The sequence below is a fragment of the Rhinopithecus roxellana genome, chromosome 13 (genome assembly GCF_007565055.1).
Source record: "Rhinopithecus roxellana isolate Shanxi Qingling chromosome 13, ASM756505v1, whole genome shotgun sequence".
NCBI lineage: Eukaryota > Metazoa > Chordata > Mammalia > Primates > Cercopithecidae > Rhinopithecus > Rhinopithecus roxellana.
In genome coordinates, this window is record NC_044561.1 from 107,994,389 (window position 1) to 108,018,775 (window position 24,387).

General features: G+C 44.5%; 1 protein-coding gene and 1 non-coding gene across 13 annotated transcripts in view; both read right to left on the reverse strand.

Moving 5' to 3' along the window:
* Positions 1 to 387: 387 nt before the first annotated feature.
* Positions 388 to 24,387, reverse strand: part of LOC104680538 (RNA-binding protein 12) — a 39,012-nt gene continuing 15,012 nt past the window's right edge. For 11 of the 12 annotated variants that reach the window (XM_010386549.1, XM_010386548.2, XM_010386552.1 and 8 more), the window contains 15 exons: positions 7,294 to 7,422; positions 7,016 to 7,195; positions 6,810 to 6,884; positions 6,661 to 6,732; positions 6,444 to 6,524; positions 6,184 to 6,273; positions 5,988 to 6,074; positions 5,761 to 5,847; positions 5,607 to 5,666; positions 5,394 to 5,527; positions 5,234 to 5,288; positions 4,601 to 4,652; positions 1,615 to 1,748; positions 913 to 1,149; positions 388 to 727 (listed from right to left, as the gene is read on the reverse strand). In XM_010386549.1, coding sequence (XP_010384851.1) covers positions 587 to 727; positions 913 to 1,149; positions 1,615 to 1,748; positions 4,601 to 4,652; positions 5,234 to 5,288; positions 5,394 to 5,527; positions 5,607 to 5,666; positions 5,761 to 5,847; positions 5,988 to 6,074; positions 6,184 to 6,273; positions 6,444 to 6,524; positions 6,661 to 6,732; positions 6,810 to 6,884; positions 7,016 to 7,195; positions 7,294 to 7,422 — 1,614 coding nt within the window. In that variant the 3' untranslated portion in view covers positions 388 to 586. Of the gene's footprint in view, positions 728 to 912; positions 1,150 to 1,614; positions 1,749 to 4,600; positions 4,653 to 5,233; positions 5,289 to 5,393; positions 5,528 to 5,606; positions 5,667 to 5,760; positions 5,848 to 5,987; positions 6,075 to 6,183; positions 6,274 to 6,443; positions 6,525 to 6,660; positions 6,733 to 6,809; positions 6,885 to 7,015; positions 7,196 to 7,293; positions 7,423 to 24,387 lie in introns of those variants that run through there. The other variant, XR_004052560.1, reaches the window with a different exon arrangement.
* LOC115892994 lies at positions 21,516 to 21,617 on the reverse strand. The gene has a single exon (XR_004052959.1). It is a non-coding gene; the product is annotated as a U6 spliceosomal RNA (small nuclear RNA).

Sequence of the window (24,387 nt, forward strand, 5' to 3'; positions counted from 1 at the left end):
AGGGAGGGAAGGTGAAAGCTGGGTGTTTAGCTTACATTCAAATTTTGTATTTCCTTTTCTTGTGTGTGAAGTGGGGTCTTGCGATGTTGCCCAGACCTGGTCTGGAACCCCTGGGCTCAAGCAGTCCTCCCACCTCAGCCTCCCAAGCTGAGGACTACAGGCACATCACACCGCCCCTGGCTGTATTTTCAAAAACAGTAAGTCAGTGTCTCTAGAATGAATAGATATCTGCCCAGAAATACTCAAGTGTGAGTGGGGCTTTACACCACAGGCATCCTTCACTTAACAACCCCTAAGTCAACAAACTGAGGTGCAGAGAAGGGATATAAACATTGCTGATAGCAGCCTCCCACCTAAAATTTACACACACAGAGTGGTGGCAAAGCATTGGTCTTCACTGGTCTTTATTGAATGAAAGTTGTCAGGAGCAAGCAGGTGGGATCAAGAGCAGCAAAAGCAGAAACAAGTATAAAAGTATCAAAAAATACAAAGTGCTAGCACTGAGGAGAGCGTGAAGGGTTGGGTTGTGGCCCCGAGGGACCTCTGGGACACAGGATTCAGGACTTGCCACAGCCTCCAAGGGAACCTAGGCCTGGGGGGCCTGTGCAGGACCCTTGGCTGAGGGTGGAAGTGGCTTGAGTGGGGCCCAACCCTGGGCCCTGAAGTACGAGACCAGTTGTGTGGGCACTTCTGCGAGTACAGTCTGTGCCAGTGCCTCCCGAGGGGCCTGCCAAGAAAAGGGAAAGGTCAGTGGTGGCCCAGAACAGCTGCCCAAAGTCTGCATTTCATACCCAAGAACTCAACCATACCCCAGACTTAGAGGAAAAGGTGAGCATCCCTTGGGCCTAAACCCTACTCACATCAGGGAAAGGTGAAAGGGTAAACTCCCAGATCAAATTTGCACCCACTCACATTCTGGAACCGGCGGTAGGGTACAAACTGCACAATGTCGCGGGTAGCAGCCTGCCCAGAACGTGTATGCAGGGGTCCACCATCAGCATCCAGCTGCTCCATGGCCTCAAAGTCAGCACCACCCACACCCACAATGATCACTGACATGGGCAGGTTCGAGGCTCGCACCACAGCCTCACGTGTGGCTTCCACATCGGTCACAGCACCATCAGTCAGCAGCAACAGCACGAAGTATTGCTAGGGACAAGCCCATTCAAGTCCTGAAGCAGATCCTCCTCCCAAACCCCTGCAAACACCCCAGCCACACATCCCCACACTGATACAGGCCGGGCGCAATGGCTCACGCCTGTAATCCCAGCACTTTGGGAGGCCAAGACAAGCAGATCATTTGAGATCAGGAGTTTGCGACCACCCCAGCCAACATGGTGAAACCCTGTCTCTATTAAAAATATAAAAATTAGCTGGGCATGGTGGCACATGCCTGTAATCCAAGCTACTAGGAAGGCTGAGGCAGGAGAATCACTTGAACCCAGGAGGTGGAGGTTGCAGTGAGCTGAGATTGCATCACTGCACTCCAGCCTGGGTGACAGAGCAAGAGTCCATCTCAAAAAAAAAAAAAAAAAAAAAAAAAAGTCCTTTGTTCCATAACCCTCAAGGAAGCCTTTGACTGCCACCACTGCCACTGCCGCCCATGACTCTCACCGAGGCAGTCCCCTGATGTGCAGCCTGGGCTGCAAACCTGGCCACGTGGTTGATGATGGGTGCAAAGTTGGTGGGGCCATAGAGGCGAACTTGGGGCAGGGCTTGGCGGTAGGCATCCACAATGCCCTGGATGCCTGTAGAGGAGAGCAAGAAATACCGTAAAGTCCTGGACCTCTCAGTACTACACCAGTCCTGAAATCACCCCATCCCAGCCCAGGAGATCTGGGAACCTGGGTGCACTTCATTCATTCACCCTTGTAAACCAGGGTACTTGACTCTCTCCTACACATGAGGAAACTAAAGTTCAAAGACAGGAGGGGACTTGCCCTAAATCACAGCTTGAATTAACACCCAGATGAGAGGGATTCTCCTGGACAAATCCAGGAGAGTTTGAGCATCAGAGTATAACCTATTTAATAATAATCCATTTGATACAATAAGGATCCGTACTATGGATTAATTACTGTGGGAGAAGGGAAAGCTCCTAATAAATGTAGAAGGAAGAATTACACAATCATTTGACAATCACAGAAATGACTGATTCAGGCAAGGATCATCAATGGATGTTAAAACTAGAAAGTATAGCCAGGCACAGTGACATATGCCTGTAGTCCCAGCTACTCACGAGGCTGAGGTGGGAGGACTGCTTGAGCCCAGGGGTTCAAGGCCAGCTTAGGCAACATAGTGAGACCCCCATCACTTAAAAAATAAAAAACTAGAGGGGAAAGTTGATGTGTATGTGATGGATATTTATATAGTCTCTTCCCGAAATATACTTACTAATTAGAAAGGGGAAAATAGTACTTGTATAATGGAGAAACCTGGTAGATCTGACCTTAACTAAGTGACCAAAGTTAACATGACTGGTAACAGGACAAATCAACATCATGTGCCTCTGAATATGATGCACTGAGAATACACAGCATCACTTTGGTGGTATTCCTGCCAAAAATGTACAACCTGAATCTAATCCTGAGGATTTATCGGGTAAACTCAAACTGAGGGACATTCTAGAAAATATCTGGCCTATATTGTTTATATCATGAAATGTTAATATCATGAAAGGCAAGAAGTCGTCCATACAAAAAATATATACTAACTGAATGCAATGTGTGATCTGAGATTTTCTTTTGCTGTAAAAGATATTAGGACAATTGGCAAAATCTGAATAAATGCTATAGGTTGGATAATAGTATAGATGTCAATTTCCTGATTTTGAGGATTGGTGTGTGATATGTAAGAAAGAGTCTTTCATTTTAGGAGATACTGAAGTACTCAGAGGTAAAGAGCCAGGTGAATAATGATGGGTACAAAGTTGGCAGGACCACAGAGGCAAACCCGAGGCAGGGCTATTTATTACAGCATTCTCCGACATATGTATACATGCGTATACATACATAAACACATACATTTATTTCCCTTGAAATGTGAATATATGTATATATGTATACATGTACATACACACACTTATATACACACACACACACACACACACACACACACACACACACTGTATACAGGTATGAGAAAAGAGAAAGTAAATGTGGTAAATTGTTATGTTAGGGTAATTGGGATAAAGGTTAGGAGCCCCTGTGAACTCAGGCCCTGACCCCTGAGTTCCAAGGAACTGAGCTCCTATGATTATTCTTGCAACTTTTCTCTAAGTCTGAACTTAGTTGAAATACAAAATTAAAATTTTAAAACCCAGATCAGATCAGGTCAGGTCACATTTTCCACTTCAGCTCGTGCCCACCTTGGGGTGCTGGGGAGTCAAAAGGTTTGGCCCGCAACAAAAGGGCTTGGTGGACTCGCAAAACACACCCTGCAAGGAGGTAAACAAGGCTTCCACTGATGCTCAAGTAAGTACCCGTTAGGTTCTAGGCAAAGATAATAATGATAATGTAACAGATACCATTTTTCAGAGAACACTTAATAAGCACCAGGCTTACTGTTTTACTTGTAGCCTCTCCTTGAGTACTCAATTTCATACAATATTTAGTCTTCTTATGAAACCAAAGCACACAGAGATTAAACAATCTGCCCCAAGTCATGTGGCATGATTTTTTTTTTTTTTTTTTTTTTTTTGAGACAGGGTCTCACTCTGTCACCCAGGCTGGAGTGTAGTGGCACGATCATGATCATGGCTCACCACAGCCTCAACCTCCTGGGCTCAGGAGATCCTCCCACCTCAGCCTCCTGAGTAGCTAGAACTGCAGGCACCTGCCAACATGCTTAGCTAATTTTTGTATTTTTAGTAGAGACAGGGTTTTGGCTGGTCTGGAACTCCTGGGCTCAAGGGATCCACCCACCTTGGCCTCCCGACTGAGTGCTAGCATTACGGGCGTGAGCCACCACTCCTGGCCTGACATGATGATTTGATTCCACAGGCCTAGCTCTAAACTCTTGACTCTTGGATTACCAGTGCCTACTTCCAGACACACCTTCTTATCTAGGTTTCTGGCCTCTACCTCCATGGTCACTACACGATTGTCCTTCAATTCCTGAGCTGAGACCTAGGTAGGGGAAGACGACATCACCTCACGAATTCACTGATGTTAAGTCCCTCCCCACCCTCTGGGCTGGGCGCAGTGCTCACGCCTGTAATCCCAGCACTTTGGGAGGCCAAGGCAGGTGAATCACCTGAGGTCACGAGTTCGAGACCAGCTTGGCCAACATGGCGAAACCCCGTCTCTATTAAACATACAAAAATTAGCCAGGCATGGTGGCATGCGCCTGTAGTCCCAGCTACTTGGGAGGCTGAGGCAGAAGAATTGCTTGAAGCCAGTAGGCAAGTAAGCCAAGATTGCGCCACTGCACTCCAGCCTGGGTGACAGAGCAAGACTCTTTCCCCAAAAATAAAAATTAAATAAAATCCACCCTCTGGACAATGAAGGCAGGTATCTGCCCTCACTCTCCCTAAATTTACTCATGCAGGCTTGCCCCTGTGTGTGGACTGACCTGCCTCAGGGTGGACAGGGAAACTTACCTGCACAGTAGGGGTTACCAGGGTTGAAATTCAAGGCAAATTCATGCGAGACCTGGAGACAAGAATGAAAACGAGGTTCTTTCCCCATGACCTCTGTGCTAATGAAAAAGAACACTATGGGCCGGGCGCGGTGGCTCAAGCCTGTAATCCCAGCGCTTTGGGAGGCCGAGACGGGCGGATCACGAGGTCAGAAGATCGAGACCATCCTGGCTAACATGGTGAAACCCCGTCTCTACTAAAAAATACAAAAAACTAGCCGGGTGAGGTGGCGGGCGCCTGTAGTCCCAGCTACTCGGGAGGCTGAGGCAGGAGAATGGCGTAAACCCGGGAGGCGGAGCTTGCAGTGAGCTGAGATCCGGCCACTGCACTCCAGCCCGGGCGACAGAGCGAGACTCCGTCTCAAAAAAAAAAAAAAAAAAAAAAAAAAAAAAAAAAAAAAGAACACTATGGCGTGTGCCAAGATTCCTACAGGAGCTATGGAGTCCTGAGTACTTGCTGTCTACATGCCTGCAGGAATCCATCCCTGCATCTCCTCTTAAACCTGAGTGTCAGGTAGCAACTAAATTTACCACATCCCCCAAAATCAGGACCCTGAAACTGAAAACAGGAGTGGCAGAAAGAGAGGGAGCTCACCTGCCAGTCAGGGGGAACCTGGGCCCCAAATCCAAATGCAGGGAACAGCTTGTCTCTGTGGGAGGACAGTGTATTGGGCAAGAGGCAGTGAGGGGACTGTGAGCCCAGAGGCTGAAGCATCTGCAGGGAACGGGTATAGCCAAGAGAAGCAGATACTCACGAGTCGTAGTCCTGAACCACGCTGCCCACACTCCACAGTGCCATCAGGTACTCATTGACCCCTGTTGGACTTAGGTAGTGTAGGGAGTCAGGTGAGGAGGGGTCTCCATTGGAGCCAGTGAAGTCCACGCCCACCTGGGAGGAGGTGAGGAAGGGAGCTAAAGACCACCTTGAGCCCCAGACCTGTTCTCTTGCCCTTGGTAAGGCAACTTACAGTGAAGTTGATCTGACAGCCTCCCATCACATAGTCCAGAAAGGAATACTCTGTTTCTACCTGCAAATGAAACCAGGGTCATGCCTGGGGTGATAGCAGTTGATGTCATGGAGCTCAGGAATCAGAGCCTTGGTTACATGGGCTTTTGTCTCACCCGGCAAATCTTGACACAAATAGTTCCAGAGTTTTTGTAGCTTTTCTTTTTCTGCTGCTTCTCAGGGTGGATGCATTCAAACTCAGCCTGGTGAGGACAGAAAAATTAGGGTAGGAAATTCTCAAGAGCATCAGCCAAGGACTCGAGCTGCCTTCTCCTCCCTCTCTTAACTCCGAGCTTCAGCTATCTAGGCCCATTTCCACACCCATGGCAAGACCAGCTCTCACCGGGACTGCTTGCAGCTGGGCCAAGCTGGTGTGGAAGATACCGATGAGATCATGTGACCCGTCACTGTCATAATCGGAGCATCGCACCTGAGGGGAAAGTGTGTGTGGACATAAACGAGTCAGGTGGCAGATGAGAATAAGTCCCTCCCCAGGTTCTCTTCCCCAGCGCAGTCCACGCAGGAGACAAGCTCCTCACCTCGATGGGTGTGCTGGGGTCCCCACCACAGAAATGCTGAACAGGGACTGAGAAACGCTTCCATGTAGGGTTCAGGTTGTTCTTGATGACCTGAAAGTGGAGGCCAAGGCCTCCAGTGAGTTCTGGCATGGCCAGTGAGGAGCTGCCACACTTCTCTGCCCACCTGCAGTTTCTTTCTCCCCGAGTTCCAAACCTTGCTAGTCACAGGCCCCAGGAGATTCTCTCCTACCCCAACCCGCCCAATCCCAGGGGTCTCATACCTCAGATCTGTACACCAGGTGCCATTTCCCATCACGCTGGCGGAAGAACTCCAGAAATGGATCCGATTTTCCCAGGAAGTCCTGCCAACGCGAGACCCCAGTTACAAAACTCAGGAACAAACCACCACTATGCCATCCCTCTGTCCACACCCCCACCCCCATACACCATCCTTGGCCCCTTAACTCTTGGATTACCAGTGCCTACTTCCAGACACACCTTCTTATCTAGGTTTCTGGCCTCTACCTCCATGGTCACTACACGATTGTCCTTCAACTCCTGAGCTGAGACCTAGGTAGGGGAAGACTACATCACCTCATGAATTCACTGATGTTAAGTCCCTCCCCAACCCTTGTTGGGTTCCTTACCGTGATGGTCCCCTGCCCAGCGGGTTTTCCAGGCTTCAGCATCAAGGGGAGAGTCAGTACCTGGCTGGACACAATCTGGGGCAAAGTGGGCAAGGGAGTTTCAGGATTAACAGGCAGGGTTAGGTCCTGCTTGCCGCCTACCTCCAGGCAGGCTAGATTGTCTCACGACCTGTGTCTGAAGGATCCTAATCCCCAGCCCTACATACCTGTCCTAGGGAACACTCAGCACCCCCTAGGAAGTCATCATCCCCCAGCGCTGGTGTCTTGTTGTCTATGTCATAGATTCCAAAGCGTAGCTTCTGAACTGTCTCAAAGTGGTACTCAAGCTGCAGGGTCTTGGAGAACTCAGGGCTTGAGCAGTTCCGCACTCGTTCTGTCCGGCCAAGCTGTGGGCAGAGGCCAGTAAGCATCACAGTCACAGCCTCCACCCCAAAACACACTATTAGACTCCCTCCACAACCTTAACCTCCATAATCTGCCTCACCTCAGCCCAGCTACCCCCTCCCACATCCTGTAAAAGGACGCAGAGTGGATCAGACTTGGAGCCGATGTCCTTGTCAATGAGATGGTCACAGGAAATGGACAGCTGAACCAAGGTCACGCAGTGGGCCATCTGAGGGAAAAGAAGCTGGGTCAAGCACCAGGGAGCCTTCTCTCCCCTTCCCCGACTGCAGGTCCCAGCTTGGGACCCAGGCAGGGCTAAGCATACGTCCACCCCCGTGACACCCAAGGAAGAAAAGGCCTTATAGCTTCCAAACTCCTCCACCCCCAGGTGAGCTCACTGGCACAGATGGCGGCAGTTACAACCAACCCTGGTCTGAAGATATTGAAATGGGGTACTAGCCTCCATCTACAACTGTGACCCCAAACTATCCTCACCCTAAAATTTGTCTTAATCCCAATAGGGCTGTCCAAACCCAGACTCTAATCTTGGTCTTTGCAAAGACCAATAAATCTTTCTGACCCCCTTACTGGTTCCAGGTCAGACCCTAATTCAAGTTCTGATCCTAATATAACCCCAAATATAACTATGATCCACAAAGTATCTTCTTCCAGTGATTTCTCACTAACCCGGGGGGCCTAACTCTTAGGGTGGAGTTATGATCCCCTTACTAATTCTCCTCACCTCTAATGAGTGCTCATGTCCAACTCCTATTTCCACTGCTGCTGCCCAATCTAAGCCATCACTGTTCCTCACCTGGCTTACAGCATTAGCCCCTTCAACTGGTCTCCCTTATTCTATGCTGTCTCCACCTCCATTCCCCCACCTCCACCCCAGCAGGCTATTCTAAATACAGCAGTCAGGCTGATCCTATTAAAACATAAGTGAGGCTGGACACGGTGGCTCATGCCTGTAATCCTGGCACTTTGGGAGGCCAAGGTGGGTAGATCACTTGAGGTCGGGAGTTTGAGACCAGCCTAGCCAACATGGTGAAAGCCCGTCTCTACTAAAAAAAATACAAAAATTAGCCGGGCATGGTGGCGCGTGCCTGTAATCCTGGCTACTCAGGAGGCTGAGGCAGGAGAATTGCTTGAACCCAGGAGGTGGAGGTTGCAGTGAGCTGAGATCATGCCACTATACACCAGCCTAGGCAACAAGAACAAGACTCCATCTCAAGAAAAAAAAAAGAAAAAAAAAAGTGAAGTCTTATCACGCCTCTGCCTGAATCCTCTAATATTTCCCATTTACCACCGTACTTAGAAAAAACCCAAACTTGGCCAGATGTGGTGGTTCACGCCTATAATCCCAGCACTTTGGGAGGCCAAGGTGGCTGGATCACTTGAGGTCAGGAGTTCAAGACCAGCCTGACCAACATAGTGAAACCCCGTCTCTACTAAAAATAAAATAATTAGCTGGTGTGGTGGTGGGAGCCTGTAATCCTAGCACTTTGGGAGGCTGAGGTAGGAGAATCGCTTGAACCTGGGAGGTGGAGGTTGTAGTAAGCCAAGATTGCGCCACTGTACTCCAGCCTGGGCAACAAAGAAAGAAAAGAAAAAATCCAAACTATACCATGGCCTATAATGCCCTGGAAAGTCTAGATTTCTTTAACCTGATCTCCTAATATCATCTCTCTTGCTCATTCCATTTCAGCCACCTTGCTTGTCACTCCTCAAATAAGCCAAGTTTGTTTGCTCCTTCTTTTGTGAGACAGAGTCTCATTCTGTCACCTAGGCTGGAGCGCAGTGGTGAGATCTCAGCTCACCACAACCTCTGCCTCTTGGGTTCAAGCGATCCCTCCCACCTCAGCCTCCCAAGTAGCTGGGACTACAGGTGTGCACCACCGTGCCCAGCTAATTTTTTTTTTCTTTGTTGAGACAGGGTCTCACTATGTTGTCCAGGCTGCTCTCAAACTCCTCGGATCAAGCAATCCATCTGCCTCAGCCTCACAAAGTCCTGGCATGATAGTGTGTGCCACCGTACCCAGCCAGCCAAGTTTGTTTCTACCCCCAAACACTTTGCAGTACCTGGAATGTCTTCTTTCTCTGCATTATATCCACATGGCTCACTGCTCCCTTTCCCCACAAGTCTTTACTCAAAATAATCTTCCCTGTTTTACATATATACATATATAGCCCCTCTAAAATTTCAACCCCACTGCCCCGATATTGCATACCCCTTTTCTGCTTTTTCTCAATGTCTAACATTATATACATTTATATACTGTTTCCCCCCACTAAAATATAAACTCTGTGAGAAAGGAATATTTAGCTGTTCTGTTTATTGCTCTATCCCAAGCACCTAGACAATATGTATTTGCAGAATTAAATCTGAAAGTTCATCTCCAGTCCCAGTTCCCTGCCCAGCCAGTTCCAAACTAACTGATGTCTTGCCCTTCTAACCAGGCAGCACCAAGCTTCTCTGATTCACCCCTTCCCTCTGCTGGAAACATTTACTTGCATGGAGCACCATGACAACACCTGGGTATTCCATCCTCCTGCAGTCACCATAACAATCACCCTCAGACCTCGTTATCCCTGTGTCCCCCTTGGCCCATACACCTGAAGACCACTCCACCAGCAGTGCACATGAGGTTAGATCTTTCACTGAGCTTCACTCAGCATTCCAGGTTTCCCAGAGCTATACCCTGACATGCCTCCAGCCTCAGCCCTCCCCTATACTGATCCTCAGTCAATCGCTCCTCCCTCGCAGCCCACAGTACCCCATCTTGGTCTCTCTCAGTCTCCATCTGGAATGCTGTTATCAAAGTTGGAATGTGAAGAGTTCAACTTGCTTCACATACTGCCCTCCACAGCACCCTGGCCCCTGCGTGAACGCTCCCAGTGACAGAAAACCCAGTCTTACAATCTAATCATCAGGAAGTCTAGGTCCATACAAATCCTACCCAAACTGACCTAACTCTGTGGAATTCTTACTTCTACCTGGTAGGTGCTCTTCCCCAGCTCCATGGGAAGGCCTTACCCTATCTCCCTATGAGAACTCATCTGATATGTGGAAGCTGTGAACAGTCCCAGCTGAAATCTGGATAAACAGTCCTAGTTCTTTTGACTGTTGCCCCTAGAATGTGGCCTGCAGACTCCTGACCATTCTGATCACTCCCTTGGAGGTTCCCCAAGGACAGACCCAGAGCAGAATACATGTTCCCTCAAGGGATCAGGATCACAGCTTCCCCCAAGTCACAATCTGAATTCCATGCATGTCACCTCACATGCTCTCCAAGGCAGTGTTTACACAGTACAGAGACAAATAAAAAAGAATGCTCATTTCACTAATGCTGGGAATAGTGAAAAACCTAAGCCAGCTTACAGGTCTGTTGACTAAATATGATACATCTGAACAACGGAATGCTGAGTAGCGGCTACAAAACAAGACAGAACTATATTATATTGGTATCATATGAAAAAATAAAAAATAGGCTGGGCACAGTGACTCACTGCTGTAATCCCAGCACTATGGGAAGCCGAGGTGGGCGGATCACTTGAGGTCAGTTCAATACCAGCATGGCCAACATGGTGAAACCTAGTCTCTACCAAAAATACAAAAATCAGCTGGGTGTGGTGGTGCACACCTGTAGTCCCAGATACTTGGGAGGCTGAGCCAGAAGAATCACTTGAACCTGGGAGTTGGAGGTTGCAGTGAGCTGAGATCACGGCACTGTATACAAGACTCCATTTCACATAATAGTAATAACAACAAGAAGTGTATGACCATTTTTTACTTCAATTGTAAACTTCCATTTTAAACTTCAATTGTAGGTGTATCTTTATAATAGATTTGAATACAAACATAAAATAAATAAATACACACACAGAAAAATGGAAGATACACCAAATGTTTTAGGTAGCTCAAAGGAGTGGAAGATGAGAATTTTGTGAACTCCATACTTCTGTATTGTTTCAATATTTTATACTGTTTTTTGTATTTTTTTTTTTTTTTTTTTTTTGAGACGGAGTCTCGCTCTGTCGCCCAGGCTGGGGTGCAGTGGCTGGATCTCAGCTCACTGCAAGCTCCGCCTCCCGGGTTCACGCCATTCTCCTGCCTCAGCCTCCCAAGTAGCTGGGACTATATATAGGCGCCCACCACCTCGCCCGGCTAGTTTTTTGTATTTTTTAGTAGAGACGGGGTTTCACCGTGTTAGCCAGGATGGTCTCGATCTCCTGACCTCGTGATCCGCCCATCTCGGCCTCCCAAAGTGCTGGGATTACAGGCTTGAGCCACCGCGCCCGGCCTGTTTTTTGTATTTTTTAAAAGGCCTCATATAAAAACAAAAACAAAACAAAACAAGCAAAATAAATAAAAAGGCCTCATTAGCTTCTCCCCCCAATCCACACCTCAAATCCTCTTTACTGTTCATTCCAAGCCCAAACCCTCCATTTCCAGTTCAACAGCCCCTACCTAACTTCAGGCCTTTATTAGAGTCTCTTGTGTCCTGCTTGGTTTCCATCCTAGCACTGCCCCACCCGGTCATCCCAGATGCCAGCTTCCAGTCTCTATACTAAGTAAAAGCCCTGTATAGCTGCCTTTAGGTTCAGAGTCAAACTCCCTACCAAGGCTACCTTGCTGCACAACTCCAAAGGACATACCTACATAGAACTTGGTAGTTGCGCAATTTGATAACCTTGCATCCCTAGATCAACCTTCAAAGCCCTTCCCTGTTTGCCATCAGCTCTACCTCCTGCCGCTCACTCGCCCACCCAACTAGTCATCCAAAGTTATTTCTGGTTCATCTAACACACATGCCTGACTTTCCTGCCTAGCAAATGTCCTGTCATCCATGGTTCTAATATGACATTATTCCTTTATGAACCCTTGCCCATTTTCTCCAAGAAGGATTTTCTTCTCTCTACTCTGGATGACTGCAATGGTTTCCTCATCAGTGTTTCTGCAACCACACACACATTTCTAGGTTTATTAGTCAAACAGAAACCTGATCATGTCATTTCTCCACTGAAAACTCTGGAATGCCTTTCCAAAACACTTAAGATAAAACCTAAAGTTCTTACCATCGTCTTCAAAAAGGCCCTGCAAGACCTGACCCTTGCCTAACTAATCATCTAGCCACCCAACTATCCTCCAGCCAGGTTGGCTTTTCTGATCCACATACACCTAACACCAACCTTATTTACCACCTCAGGACTTTTGCACTCTGTCTCCCTTCTTATACACTCCAGAAAATAAGCTATACAAGATTAGTAACTCTGGCTAGCTCCAGGACCCACAACAGCCTCTACGTATCCTACAGTAGATAGTAAGTATTCAGTGACTGACTGAACATTGAAACCACACCATAATTTTTACTTTTGTCTGTCTACCCTATAAACTGTGGGCTCCTTGAACTGGGGCTGGATATTATCTCTGTATCACTAGTATTAGTGCTTAGTATATAGGTGGTACTAACAACCATTTGCTGAACAAATGGTGAATGTGCTTTTGCTCAAGTCACACTTCAGGCCTTGAACTAATGTGTAACAGTAAATCTCCCCTATCCTGATCTTGTACAGTTCAACTTTAAAATTTAAATGCAGGACTCCTACAATTCAATATTAAGTCAATTAAAATGGACAAAAGATTTGATCAGGCACTTCATAAAGGAAAATATGTGAATCAGAAATAAGCAAAGTGATCCACAGCGTTAGTTATCAGGGAAATGAAAAATAAAACCACAATGAGATACTGTTACATACCCACCACAATGGCTAAAAGTATAATAAAAAAGACCACCACCACTACCAAATGCTGGCAAGGATATGAAACTCTCATATATTGTTAGTGAAAACATTAAATATATCACTTTGGAAAACAGTCTGGCAGCTTATCAAAAAACCTAACATACACCTAGCCCAAGAGCAATTCCACTCCTAGGTTTTTAGCCAAAAGAAATGGAAACATTACGTCCACAAACATTTGTATAAGAATGTTCACGGCAGCTTTATTCACAATAGCCAAAAACTTGAAACAGCCCAGGTATTCATCAATATGAGAACAAATTGTGATGTTTATAGAAAATATTCAGCAACAAAAAACTATTAATATCTGTAACATGAATAAAAATGAAGAATAAAGTAAACAGATTCCATTTATGAAGTTTCAGAACAGGCAAAACAAATCTGTGATGTAAATATTCAGAATACTCGTTGTCCTCCCTTCTCCCCCAGGGGACGGGCAGGTATTAACTGAGCAGAGGCAGAGAGCTCTCAGTGGGAAGGGAAACGTTCTTAGCATTCTAAGAATGTGGGTCACAGGAGTGTGTGCATTTGCCACTTCCATCTAAAGGAATACTGAGTGTACGCATCTGATTGTAAAATTTTACCAAAAAAAACCCCACAAAAACCCAACAACCCATAAACAAATGTTGCACTAAAGTTAAGGCATGCTGAAATGTTTGGAAGTGTACTGATGCATTCCACTTTTTTGAAATGCACCAAAAAATAAAAGGAGTTGTTGAAGAAATGTGATAAAACAAAATTTTAAGTTGTAGGATCTGAAATGGTGGATATATGGGTATAATTTTTTTTCAACTTTGCTACATGTTGAAAATTTTCATAATAAAATGTTGGGGAAATTATTCTTCTTATTTTTGAGACAGAGTCTCACTCTGTTGCCCAGGCTGGAGTGCAGTGGCGCCATCTCGGCTCACTGTAACCTCTGCCTCCCGGGTTCCAGCGCTTCTCCCACCACAGCCTCCAGAGTAGCTGGGATTACAGGCACCTGCCATTATGCCTGGCTAATTTTCGTATTTTTGTAGAGACAGGGTTTCACCATGTTGGCCAGGCTGGTATTGAACTCCTGACCTGAGGTGATCCACCCGCCTTGGGTTCCCAAAGTGCTGGGATGAGCCACCGCACCCAGCTAGGGAAATTTTTAATTGGAGAACTACAGGTCCTCCCCTGGTAAGAGGTTACTGTGAAGGACAAAAGCATTAGCAGTGATTATTTGGGGTGGTAAGATTACAGGCAACAACTAGAGCTGCTGTCTTCTCACTCCATGACTTCTCAAATGTACCCAAAAGAGATGCCCTTGGTCTGGGCCAAACACATGTAGTGAGTCGGCTACGATTATCTTCCTGAGTAGGACTCAATTCCTGGTGTACTATTCCTTACTAATCATTACCATTATACCACTTTTCCTGGACTACATCCTTTTTCAGTTTTTTGAACTCAGAATCAAACCCCAACCATACCATTGTGGGCTCATGTGTGCCTCAATAGCATAAGGGGCTGGACTCTCACTGATGTGATGCCCCCTAAGGTGGCCTGGCTTCCATTCTGAAGTCAGAGCTTCCTGTGCAAGCATTTTTGTTCTTCACAGATTTGTCTCCTTTTCTTTCTCACTGGAAATCACAACTCTTTAGAAACAAATTTTTTCCACCTGTAGTTTTCTATCCTTTGAGCAATATTTCCTTTAAATGATCTATAAACCATGGGATTATTAATCTCTTCCAAAACATGTTTCACCTCCTTTGAAATCTACCTCTAAGCCTACATCTGCTTAGAAATCTGTGATTAAAACTGTTCGTGTCACTCTTCTGTCCTACATCTCTTGAACAACTACCTACTTTAAACCAGATTCATTTATTTTTCATATACTGCCATTATAATTAGCCCCATGGAACTTTCAACCTCCTTTTTAGGACCAAAATCTTCCAGAACCATATTAAATATCACATTTGAGTCAATAAAAGTTAAAAATTTTATCATTTATTTTTGTGATATTTGTGCACTCTTTCATCACCAAGCACATCTTGGCTGGATGTCTGTAATAGTCTTAACTGGTTTTACCATTTCCACTCTCAGTCCCCTCCTATCTGTTATGTTGAAGTCACATTCTCTGACTCTAATCCAACAAAATTCCGATTCTTATAATCCTATCAAAATGTGTAACTCGCTTATTATGTATTTCTCCTCTTGGACTGTAACTTCAACAAGCAGAGGGACCAGATTAGCCTTGCTTCTATGCCAATGTCTGGAACATAGCAGGTGTCTATTGATATCTGTTAAATTTATGAATGCTAGGAAAAGAGTAATAACTCAAGGATCCTCATAAATGACCCAAATCTAGCTCTGACCTGCTGCTGAGACACCGAGAGAGAAGTAGGCTTTCTAGGAACATCGAACACAAAATACCAGTTTATCATCTCTGTTATGTCCCCACCCCGCCACCCTTCCATTTGGGGCTAGTCAGGTGCTGCGAATGGAACAGCTGAGTCCACAGCTCCAACATTTTTCTGCCTCTGCTTTCTACCACTTGGGAATCACCCTTTATAGTTTGTTTTCTTCTGTTTACTCCTGCCAACCTCGATGTGCCCTAGCAGGGCACATTCTCTCACTGTCCCTTAAGAAAGGCATACTCATTCCCATTCCCATTTTTATAACTTAAAATTCACAGTATGTGAGAAATAAAAAGGAACTGAGTGACCATCTAATTCAAGTCCCTCGATCCAAGGCATAGAGGGAAGATGTGGTTTGGCTAAGGCCATGTATATGGTTAAGTGAAATGAAGACTAGAACTCAAATATTCTGATTCCTACCTGATCTCGAACCTTGGACTGTTGTTAAGACTTTTTTCTCTCTTTGAAAAGCCCCCTTTCTATATTCAATTGCAATCTGATGCAGTGGGCAAGAGTGTGGGTTCTGCAGTGAAGTGACCAGGCTCCAAATACTGGCCTTACTCCTTCCTAGCCACAATAATGACATACTACAACACTAAATTGATGTCATATCTATGTAACTTGGCCAAAATACTTAATCTCACTAAACTTCAGTTTCCTCAGGTGTAAAGTGGGGGATAGTATCTGTTTCTTTAGATTAATATAAATAATGTATGCATGATGCTTAGTACAGAGTCTGGAACTGCTATGACCATGTGTTAGCTATTATCATTATCCTTCAAGCCTAGCATACATATGCTTCCCTTTTCATGATCTTTCCATACTCAACTTCTCACTCTGGGCTACTATATTCAATTCATGCCACACGACTGTATTCTGTCGATGTTTCTCCAGCTTCTTGCCTGTCAACTAAATGACAAAACTCTTCAGAATAAATACTGTTGCAGCTTCTCCTGCCACACAGCACATACCTGAGCACATAACGGGAATTCAAATACTTGAGGGAAGTTTGCGGCAGTGTGCTGGCGCAAGCTTGTATGGCTTGCAAGAGCCAACTGTTACGTTAGGAAATTGTGTAAGTAGGTGGCCTTGGTAAGTTTAAAACTACAGAAATTGGGCAACAGAAAAAGTAATGGCTTCCTTCACCCTGTCAGCCAGTTTACCAGCATACTACTGTCGATAGAGAATCCCATTCTCTGCTACAAGGGAGTAACTTGCACTTCGTTTTCTATGGCTGCCATTCCCCTGCCTTGGGAGGTTCTAATTTTCCTATTCATAACCTAGAAGATTTTTCCTGGGTCCAGTGGGATCTAATTCAGTGCCAAATGAGCTGAAATTCATTCATCAGTCCCTAACACTTCCCTCTTCCACTTCCAAAGCCCTAACCAGGAAAGGCACCAGCCTGCAATTCCCAATTCCTTATCCACCCCAGGTAATGACCAGAAGTTGCACAGAGGCTGTAAGAACGTGGCATTGAGGGCTGAAGGTCTGGGTGGCAGGGTCACTCCTTTAATAAACCAGTGTCATGCTCACACTCCTGTTGCCTACCTTGGCATGCTGGATCAATCAGCTCACAGATGCAGGATCAAGTCTTGAAAGCCAATCAGAAAATCCTCCATAGGCTTACAAAGGACCACCCATTGAACATGTTTTCCCGTAAGATTGAAAAGACAAACTACACCGACCACCTCCACTCTTCTTTTCCTTTCTGGCCTCATCAAAGGACACGGAGAAGGTAGACAAATTTTCTTATCCCTACTTCTCTAACTTGGGGATTCTCCAAATTTACATCAGCAGCTCTAAGGATATTCCTCATAGGTCACAAACTGAACCAAAATATGAAAATCCTTTCTATAAAACTACACGTTCCTTATTCATACATATGACTAAGGGCTACTGAATGGTGCTCATAAACTGAAATTTTCAACAATAAATTTGGTTTAGATCCATGTAGTACTAAGGAGTCAGGCTGACGCAGTATTTGGCAACACTACAAAGCTTAAGATGTGCACACAAAAACTAAAAGGTGGGAAAATATGAAAAAGAAAATGGCCACAAGGCTTCCCACTTTGCTGTACTGGGTGACGGTCAAAAACAAAAAACCGGAAGCCACTAATCTAACTCCAACATCCCCAAAGGCTTATCCAAAGTTGAACAAATCTAACCACTGTACAACTAACTTTTAAAAAATAACTTGAGGACAAAACTGGATATGGAGAAGGAAGCAAACTGAGGAGGAATACATGGTCTTCAAAAGCAGGATGGGGGAGGTGAGGGCAATCTGGCTGTGCCATCTGTCACCCCATTAATCACCAGGGTTGATTTGGCTGAGCTGCCTGGCTAGGTGGGTGTCCCCTGCCTCTCTCACTGCTTCACATGCATCCCTCCCGAAGCTGCATGCTCCATTCCTGAGACAGGAGGACTGGTCCTCGGTCAAAGATATACGAGTAGCTGTGCTCCCCTGCTAGAACCTGCAAACAGGCTCTCAAGAGTATGATAGGACTGTAGTGGAGTGCGTGTTTTTCTCTGCCCAGAGACTCTGAACACACTAACACAAAGTCTTCATATGAGTACTTCAAAATAAGTTCAGGCTGGGTGCAGTGGCTCACACCTGTAATCCCAGCACTTTGGGAGGCAGGATCACCTGAGGTCAGGAGTTCAAGACCAGCCCGGCCAACATTGTGAAACCCTGTCTCTACTAAAAATACAAAAATTAGCCAGGTATGGTGGTGCACACCTGTAATCCCAGGTACTTGGCAGGCTGAGGCAGGAGAATTGCTTGAACCCAGGAAGCGGAGCTGAGATCACGCCACTGCATTGCAGCCTAAGCAACAGAGTGAGACTCTGTCGCGAAAACAAAATACAAACAAAAAAACCAATAAAGTAAGTTCAGGTCCGCCTCTGCAATCATAAGCCTGACTGTGGAGGCCAAGATGCCTCACCAACAGGCAAGGGCCCTCCACACTACAGTTGGAGTTGGCAAACTGAAAAGGCACTGGATCAGGGCAGAGCTCCTTCCCAGCAGCTCAGAATCCATGACAAAAGACTGCTGCCAGTGGCCTCCCACTTTCCCTAAAAGTCAGGGAGGAGATGGGGATAGTTGAGGGAGGGTTTCTACCTGTGGAGTCATACAGGCATCCATGATTAAAACATCTTTGTTTTCCCCTATTATTTTTCTTTGCCTGGATTACCCCACCTGTAAAGTAGGGATAATAATGTTAACTTTACAAGGTTGTGAGGATTACATGAGGACAGTCATGGAAAGTATCCCCTGCCCGGCACAGAGTAAGTACCCAGTGTCAACTGTCCCTTTCGGTGCTCACAAACAGGGAAATGCACCTTTGGGTCCTTCTGCAGTATCATTAACTCCTTCTCGGTTCATGGGACCAAGGAGGAGTGGATCCAGGAGGAATGCCTCTGGTCCACCTGCTCCAGTATATAACTAGCAGGACAGGGACAGCCCCCAAAGGAGAAATGATGACTCTTCCCCTTTGAATTTCTCAAGCCACAGTGTGGAATCACTACCACACTAGGGAAACCAGGAGAGAAGTACCCAGATCAAAATTTGGAGCTCCATTCCTGGTCACTTTAGTTTAAGGTCCAAACTCAGTACAGATTTCCAGAAATTGAATGGCTAGGTTCATACAATCACAGAAGCTTAAAACCGGACACAAGCTTATCTAATTTAATCCCATATTGTAAAAGAAACATTGAGGCCAGAGGGAAATAATGTCCTAAGTCACATAACTAAGGGAACCACGAATCAATTCTGAGAATGTTATTTCTATATCCAACCATTTTAGCAACAGTTCACATTTTGTAATTCACCCCAATCTGAAATCTACCCTGCCACTAAAAGAGCAGTGAGACTCATATGGTCTCCCCTCATGATCTATGCTAACGTTAGCCTTGCACAAAGATGGAATATAATTCTCCCTACTTGTCTGACTGCTGGGGCAGGAAGGTAGGAAATCCTGGACTCCACATTTACAGGACTTGATCAAAGCAATAAATTTTAAGTAGCAACCATGCATAGTGCAAACAAAGTAGAACTCACCTCTAAAAAATGTGATCTGTATCAAAATTTTCAAAGGACATCTATAGGGTAGTCAATTCTGCCCCCCATCCCTCCCGGCTGAAATCTACATTCTTTTAATGCCTATCACCTGTGGGGTGCCTGAGACAACAGTATTATATCGCCTTCCTGATGATCTCCAGGACTGAGGCATCACCAAATACCTGTGCATCCACGTGTGCACAGAAGAAGTATATATCTCCTACAGCACAAAAGGAGATGAGCAAATGAACAAAAGCAGACCAGAGCTCTTGGAAAAGAAGCCTACTTTTCATAATGCAAGCCCCTTAAATGGAATAAATTCATTTGGGACACTGGGGAAGAGTTTAAGATGGGTCTTCAGAATTTACATGTTAGGGAAGACGAGAAAGCAAAGGAATATTTCAACAGGAAACTAAGCTACGACAGACTAGTTTACACTTGTTCCTGTCTAACCATGACTTAGCAAATGGCCAGGAAAGCCTCTGATTCCCGTGGTATAGAAATGTACCGAGTTTAAGCACAACCGAGCACTTAGTTGTGACTTAAAACCCTACACTGTTGAAGAACAGGAATCTTATTTTGCTTTTCCACCAAAGTGTAAGTGCTGGGTGCACAACACTGCAAAAATCTGTTAGTATGAGATACAGCTATGGCTAAGCTGTACATTCATGTGAAGTTGTCTTAAAAGCTTGAAGGTGACAGGTGTTTCCAATTCCAATCTGTCAATTCAATGGTCACAGAAGTAAAGCAGCATATCTACATCAGTATATCAGTAGTTGCATTAACGTCCATCACTTCAGTCACAGTTACAGAACAGGGACCCTACTGGTCCCACAGGCCAAACCACAGAAGGGAGTTATGTATAAAAGCTGTGCCACTCTCCAGCCCCCACTGCAGTCTAATGTGTGGAGTATAGTGGAGTGTAGCATTAACAAACTTCCAAGTGGGATCAAAGAAAAATCAAGGCAATCAGAGGCAGCAGCACTGGTACCTATTGGTGTGATTTAAAACCTTTTAAGAAACTGAGGCCAGGCACAGTGGCTCACACCTGTAATCCCAGCACTTTTAAGAGGCCACGGCGGAAGCATCGCTTGAGCCCGGGAGCTCAAGACTGGCCTGAGCCACATAGTGAAACTACCCCTCCACTCCACCACCCCGCCTCCCCCCGCATTTACTTGTCTCTACAAAAAAAAAAAAAAAAAAAATTAGCTATTTAGGAGGCTGAAGCAGGATTGCTTGAAACCAGGAAGTCAAGGTTGCAGGGAGCTGATTGTACCACTGCACTCCAGCCTGGGCGGCAGAGCAAGACCATCTCAAAACAAACAAACAAACAAACAAAAAAAACCAACAACAAAAAGAAACTAAACTCCTTAAATCATTTCCACTGTGACTTGTGGTAGCACAATGTGGTTATCATTTGATATGAAGCACAAACTCTAAGTGACAAGGCTTTTTTTTTTTTGAGACAGGGTCTCGCTATGCTACTTGGGCTAGCCTCAATTCCTGGGCTCAAGCAATCCTCCCACCTCAGCCTCCCAAAGTGCTGGGATTACAGGTGTGACCCACCACGTCCAGCCTTACAAGTCTTATTCACTAATCAAAAGCTATGAGTGAACTATTCCCACCCATTAGGAGGCTGGGGCTAGAGACAGCAGTGAAGGGGCTTCAGTCTAAGAGTTTTAAGTCCTGGTTACGAGCAGATTTACTATATAAGCAAGCAAAGGGAGGAAATGAACAGCAGCAGAGCGGAGGAAATGAACCATCAAGTAGCCCATTTGAATACAGTACAGCTCATTCCTAAAATGAGTTAAATTCACTCAACACCTTTGACTGTTCATACTGAATTATGTTCTCTTGCTGGTCATTGCTCCATAACCAAACAGTCATCTTCTCCTCCTATTATGAAATGGCAAATCATCAATTAAGAAAAATGACTTGAGACTAGTAGTTACTAAGGTCAAAATCCAGATGTCTGGAACAACTGGGGAGCCAATTCCAATGTTCAGCTGTGCCATTTACCACTTCTCTATGATATTTGCTGAGTCTCTATGCTCTAACCTTCAACATTTTCTTTTAATTAAAAAAAATACAGAGCGCTTCACAAATTGTGTGTCATCCTTGCGCAGAGGCCATGCTAATCTTCTGTTTCATTCCAGTTTTTAATATGTGCTTGCTGAAGCAAGCACACCTTAAACATTTTCACTGGAAGGAGGTCCGTGGGGCTATTGACAGAATTCAAGGGATGTGGTTGACTTTTCCCAGCACTCTTTCCTGGCCCTAGACTTTTAGAGTGCTGCCCTTCTGTCCTTGGGTCTGAAATGTTTATGTTAGGTAGCTTTTTTCTCCTTCTGGACTCCAGTGATAGAGCAGTATGTAGAAGAGCATACCACCATGGTTGCTCACTGCTAGTTATGTCGATCCAGAAAAGGAGTCATACTCTAGGATGCTTTTGAGACTCTAACACAAAGCAGCCAAAGCAACAAGAATAAACTCAAGAACAGCATGGCAAGGAATTACCATTTACCAGCTGGGCACGGTGGCTCACACCTGTAATCCCAGCACTTTGTGAGGCCCAGGTGGGCAGATCACAAGATCAGATCCGGACCATCCTGGCCAACACGGTGAAACCCCATCTCTACTAGAAATACAGAAAAAAAAAATTAGCTGGTGTGGTGGCATGCACCTGTAGTCTCAGCTACTGAGAGGCTGAGGCAGGAGAATCGCTTGAACCAGGGAGGTGGAGGTTGCAGTGAGCCGAGATCGCGCCACTGCACACCAGCCTGGGTGACAGATCGAGACTCCATCTCAAAAAAAATAAAATTTGAAAATTACCATTTACCTGAGCAGGAGATGAACTTGCTTATGTTGTTGAATAGAGACGGGTTTTCCCAGAAAAGTCACCATGACATCAGAGAATTGTGCTACTACCACTCTTCCCAGAACATTTTACAAGTCAAAATGACCAGATTTTATACTAAAAAGATGAGACTGAAATAAAGCTATTTTTAATAAAAAAAAAAAAAAGGAAAGCCATTAAGTTTAGATTCTACCATATCCCATAAAAGCTCTACTTTTGGGAGATTAGTGATGATGCACATAATTGATGAACTATTTCTTGCTGTAAAACACTGGAAAGCAGGTAACAGTGAATTACATAACTATCTCTCCTGAACAAGAAAAGGAGACATATTATCACACACTCCACCCCTTTCAGATGGTAAAAGCCATTCTGGATATCTGTAGGCAGCTGATTTCACTCAGAGATTTGTCCATTGCTTAGCCAAACCCTGATTATTTAATAATGGCTTGACTACTACCTGGAATTATGGATGTCTAGCCCCCTCTAAAACACGCTGGGTATCCAAATTCTAATACAAGCTAACCTCCTTCAGATAAAAAGTTTTCAACATTTTTTAAGAGCTTTGTTTGCCAACACATCACACACATGAAATTCTGAAAAGGTGGATACTATGGACTTGAACTAGAATCAAGTTTCCTCCCTGTCGTTCCAAGTATCCTCTTCTCTTGACACTTCAGCATTAGCAGGCAAGGATAAGCAACAATTTTTACCTCTCCAAGATTACCAAATCTACCTTTCCAAAAGCACAAAATATTTTCAGGTTTAAAAAAAAAAAAAAAAAAAAAAAACCCTGACAAAATAATATTATAGCTCAGTACTTTTGTGCAGTTAAAGCATTAAAAGCATCAGCCTGTTTTATTTTTTGACAAGTTTATTGAACAGTATTCAAGACTTCATCTTTATAAACAAAAACCTCTGCTGAATGATGCCAAGGCAGTACTTGCTGGCAATGTTGTGGCCATATTGGCAACAAGCCATTTTATTGTGTTTGGTTTCTAAAGTCTGGACTACTATAGAACTGCCAGTAAAACAATTTAAATGTGGCAATTTTGCAAGGATGGAAAATAATTTTTAAAGTGACCACTTCCAGAAATTCTTTCCAAGAGATTTGACTAGCAGCAATCTTACATTTTCTTTACTCATTTCCCGAGTGTTCTTAAAATTGATGAGATTTTATTTTTACACACTTGGCCCATACCTGTACACAACCACAGACTCCAGTAAAAGGGAGCTGGAGTTTAAGGCTTTCATGCATCCTTATTTTTATGCAAGGTTGACTATTTCCACCTAAAAATGTGTATGTTTGCTTACTTCCATACAGTCCTAGATTTTCATCCAGTGGGTTAAGACTGGCCTTAACTACATAGAATATTACTATCTGAAATTTTAAATAAAGTTTCCTAATCGAATTTTCATTGTTGATGCTGTGACAACTTGGAGTACAAAGCTAGGAACTACATTTCACTTAACACTGTTTCATTTTTTAAAAAGCCACTAATAATAATTGTACATCCAAACTACAGTGTAAACACAAAACACACCTCCAAATTATGCTTGTAAACTAAATGTTTCACTAAAGTTCAGAAAAGTTTACAAATTTGCTTATTTATGACATACATTTGTAGATTTCTCTAATCCTTTAAATCAAAAGAAAAATGAACACCAATAAAAAAAAATCAGCAGAAGGGAGAGGAAAAAAAATTAAATCTAATGGAAAATATTCTCTTCCATTAATGTCAGAATCACCAAAAGCAGACAATAAAATTTACACATAAAATTGAAAGTATCAAGATAGTGTTTACAAATGCACACAACTTTGAGCAAAGCTTTACAAATCCTTCATACCATACAAAGCAAATGAGAAAATAATGTCAATTCATTTCTACCCCAACCCTAGTTCTTAGGAGAAAATTCGCAGGAAGAGAGGGATGAGTAGTTTCACAGAATACATTTTCAAGAATTTTTTAAAAACTGAAACTCCAATGCCCAGAACAAGATAAACAGTATCCTTAGCAGTTAGCACTGTTAATAAGTCTCAGATACACAAAAATCAAGTTCCAGAGGGCAAAGCATTTAATTACATTCCACAACGAG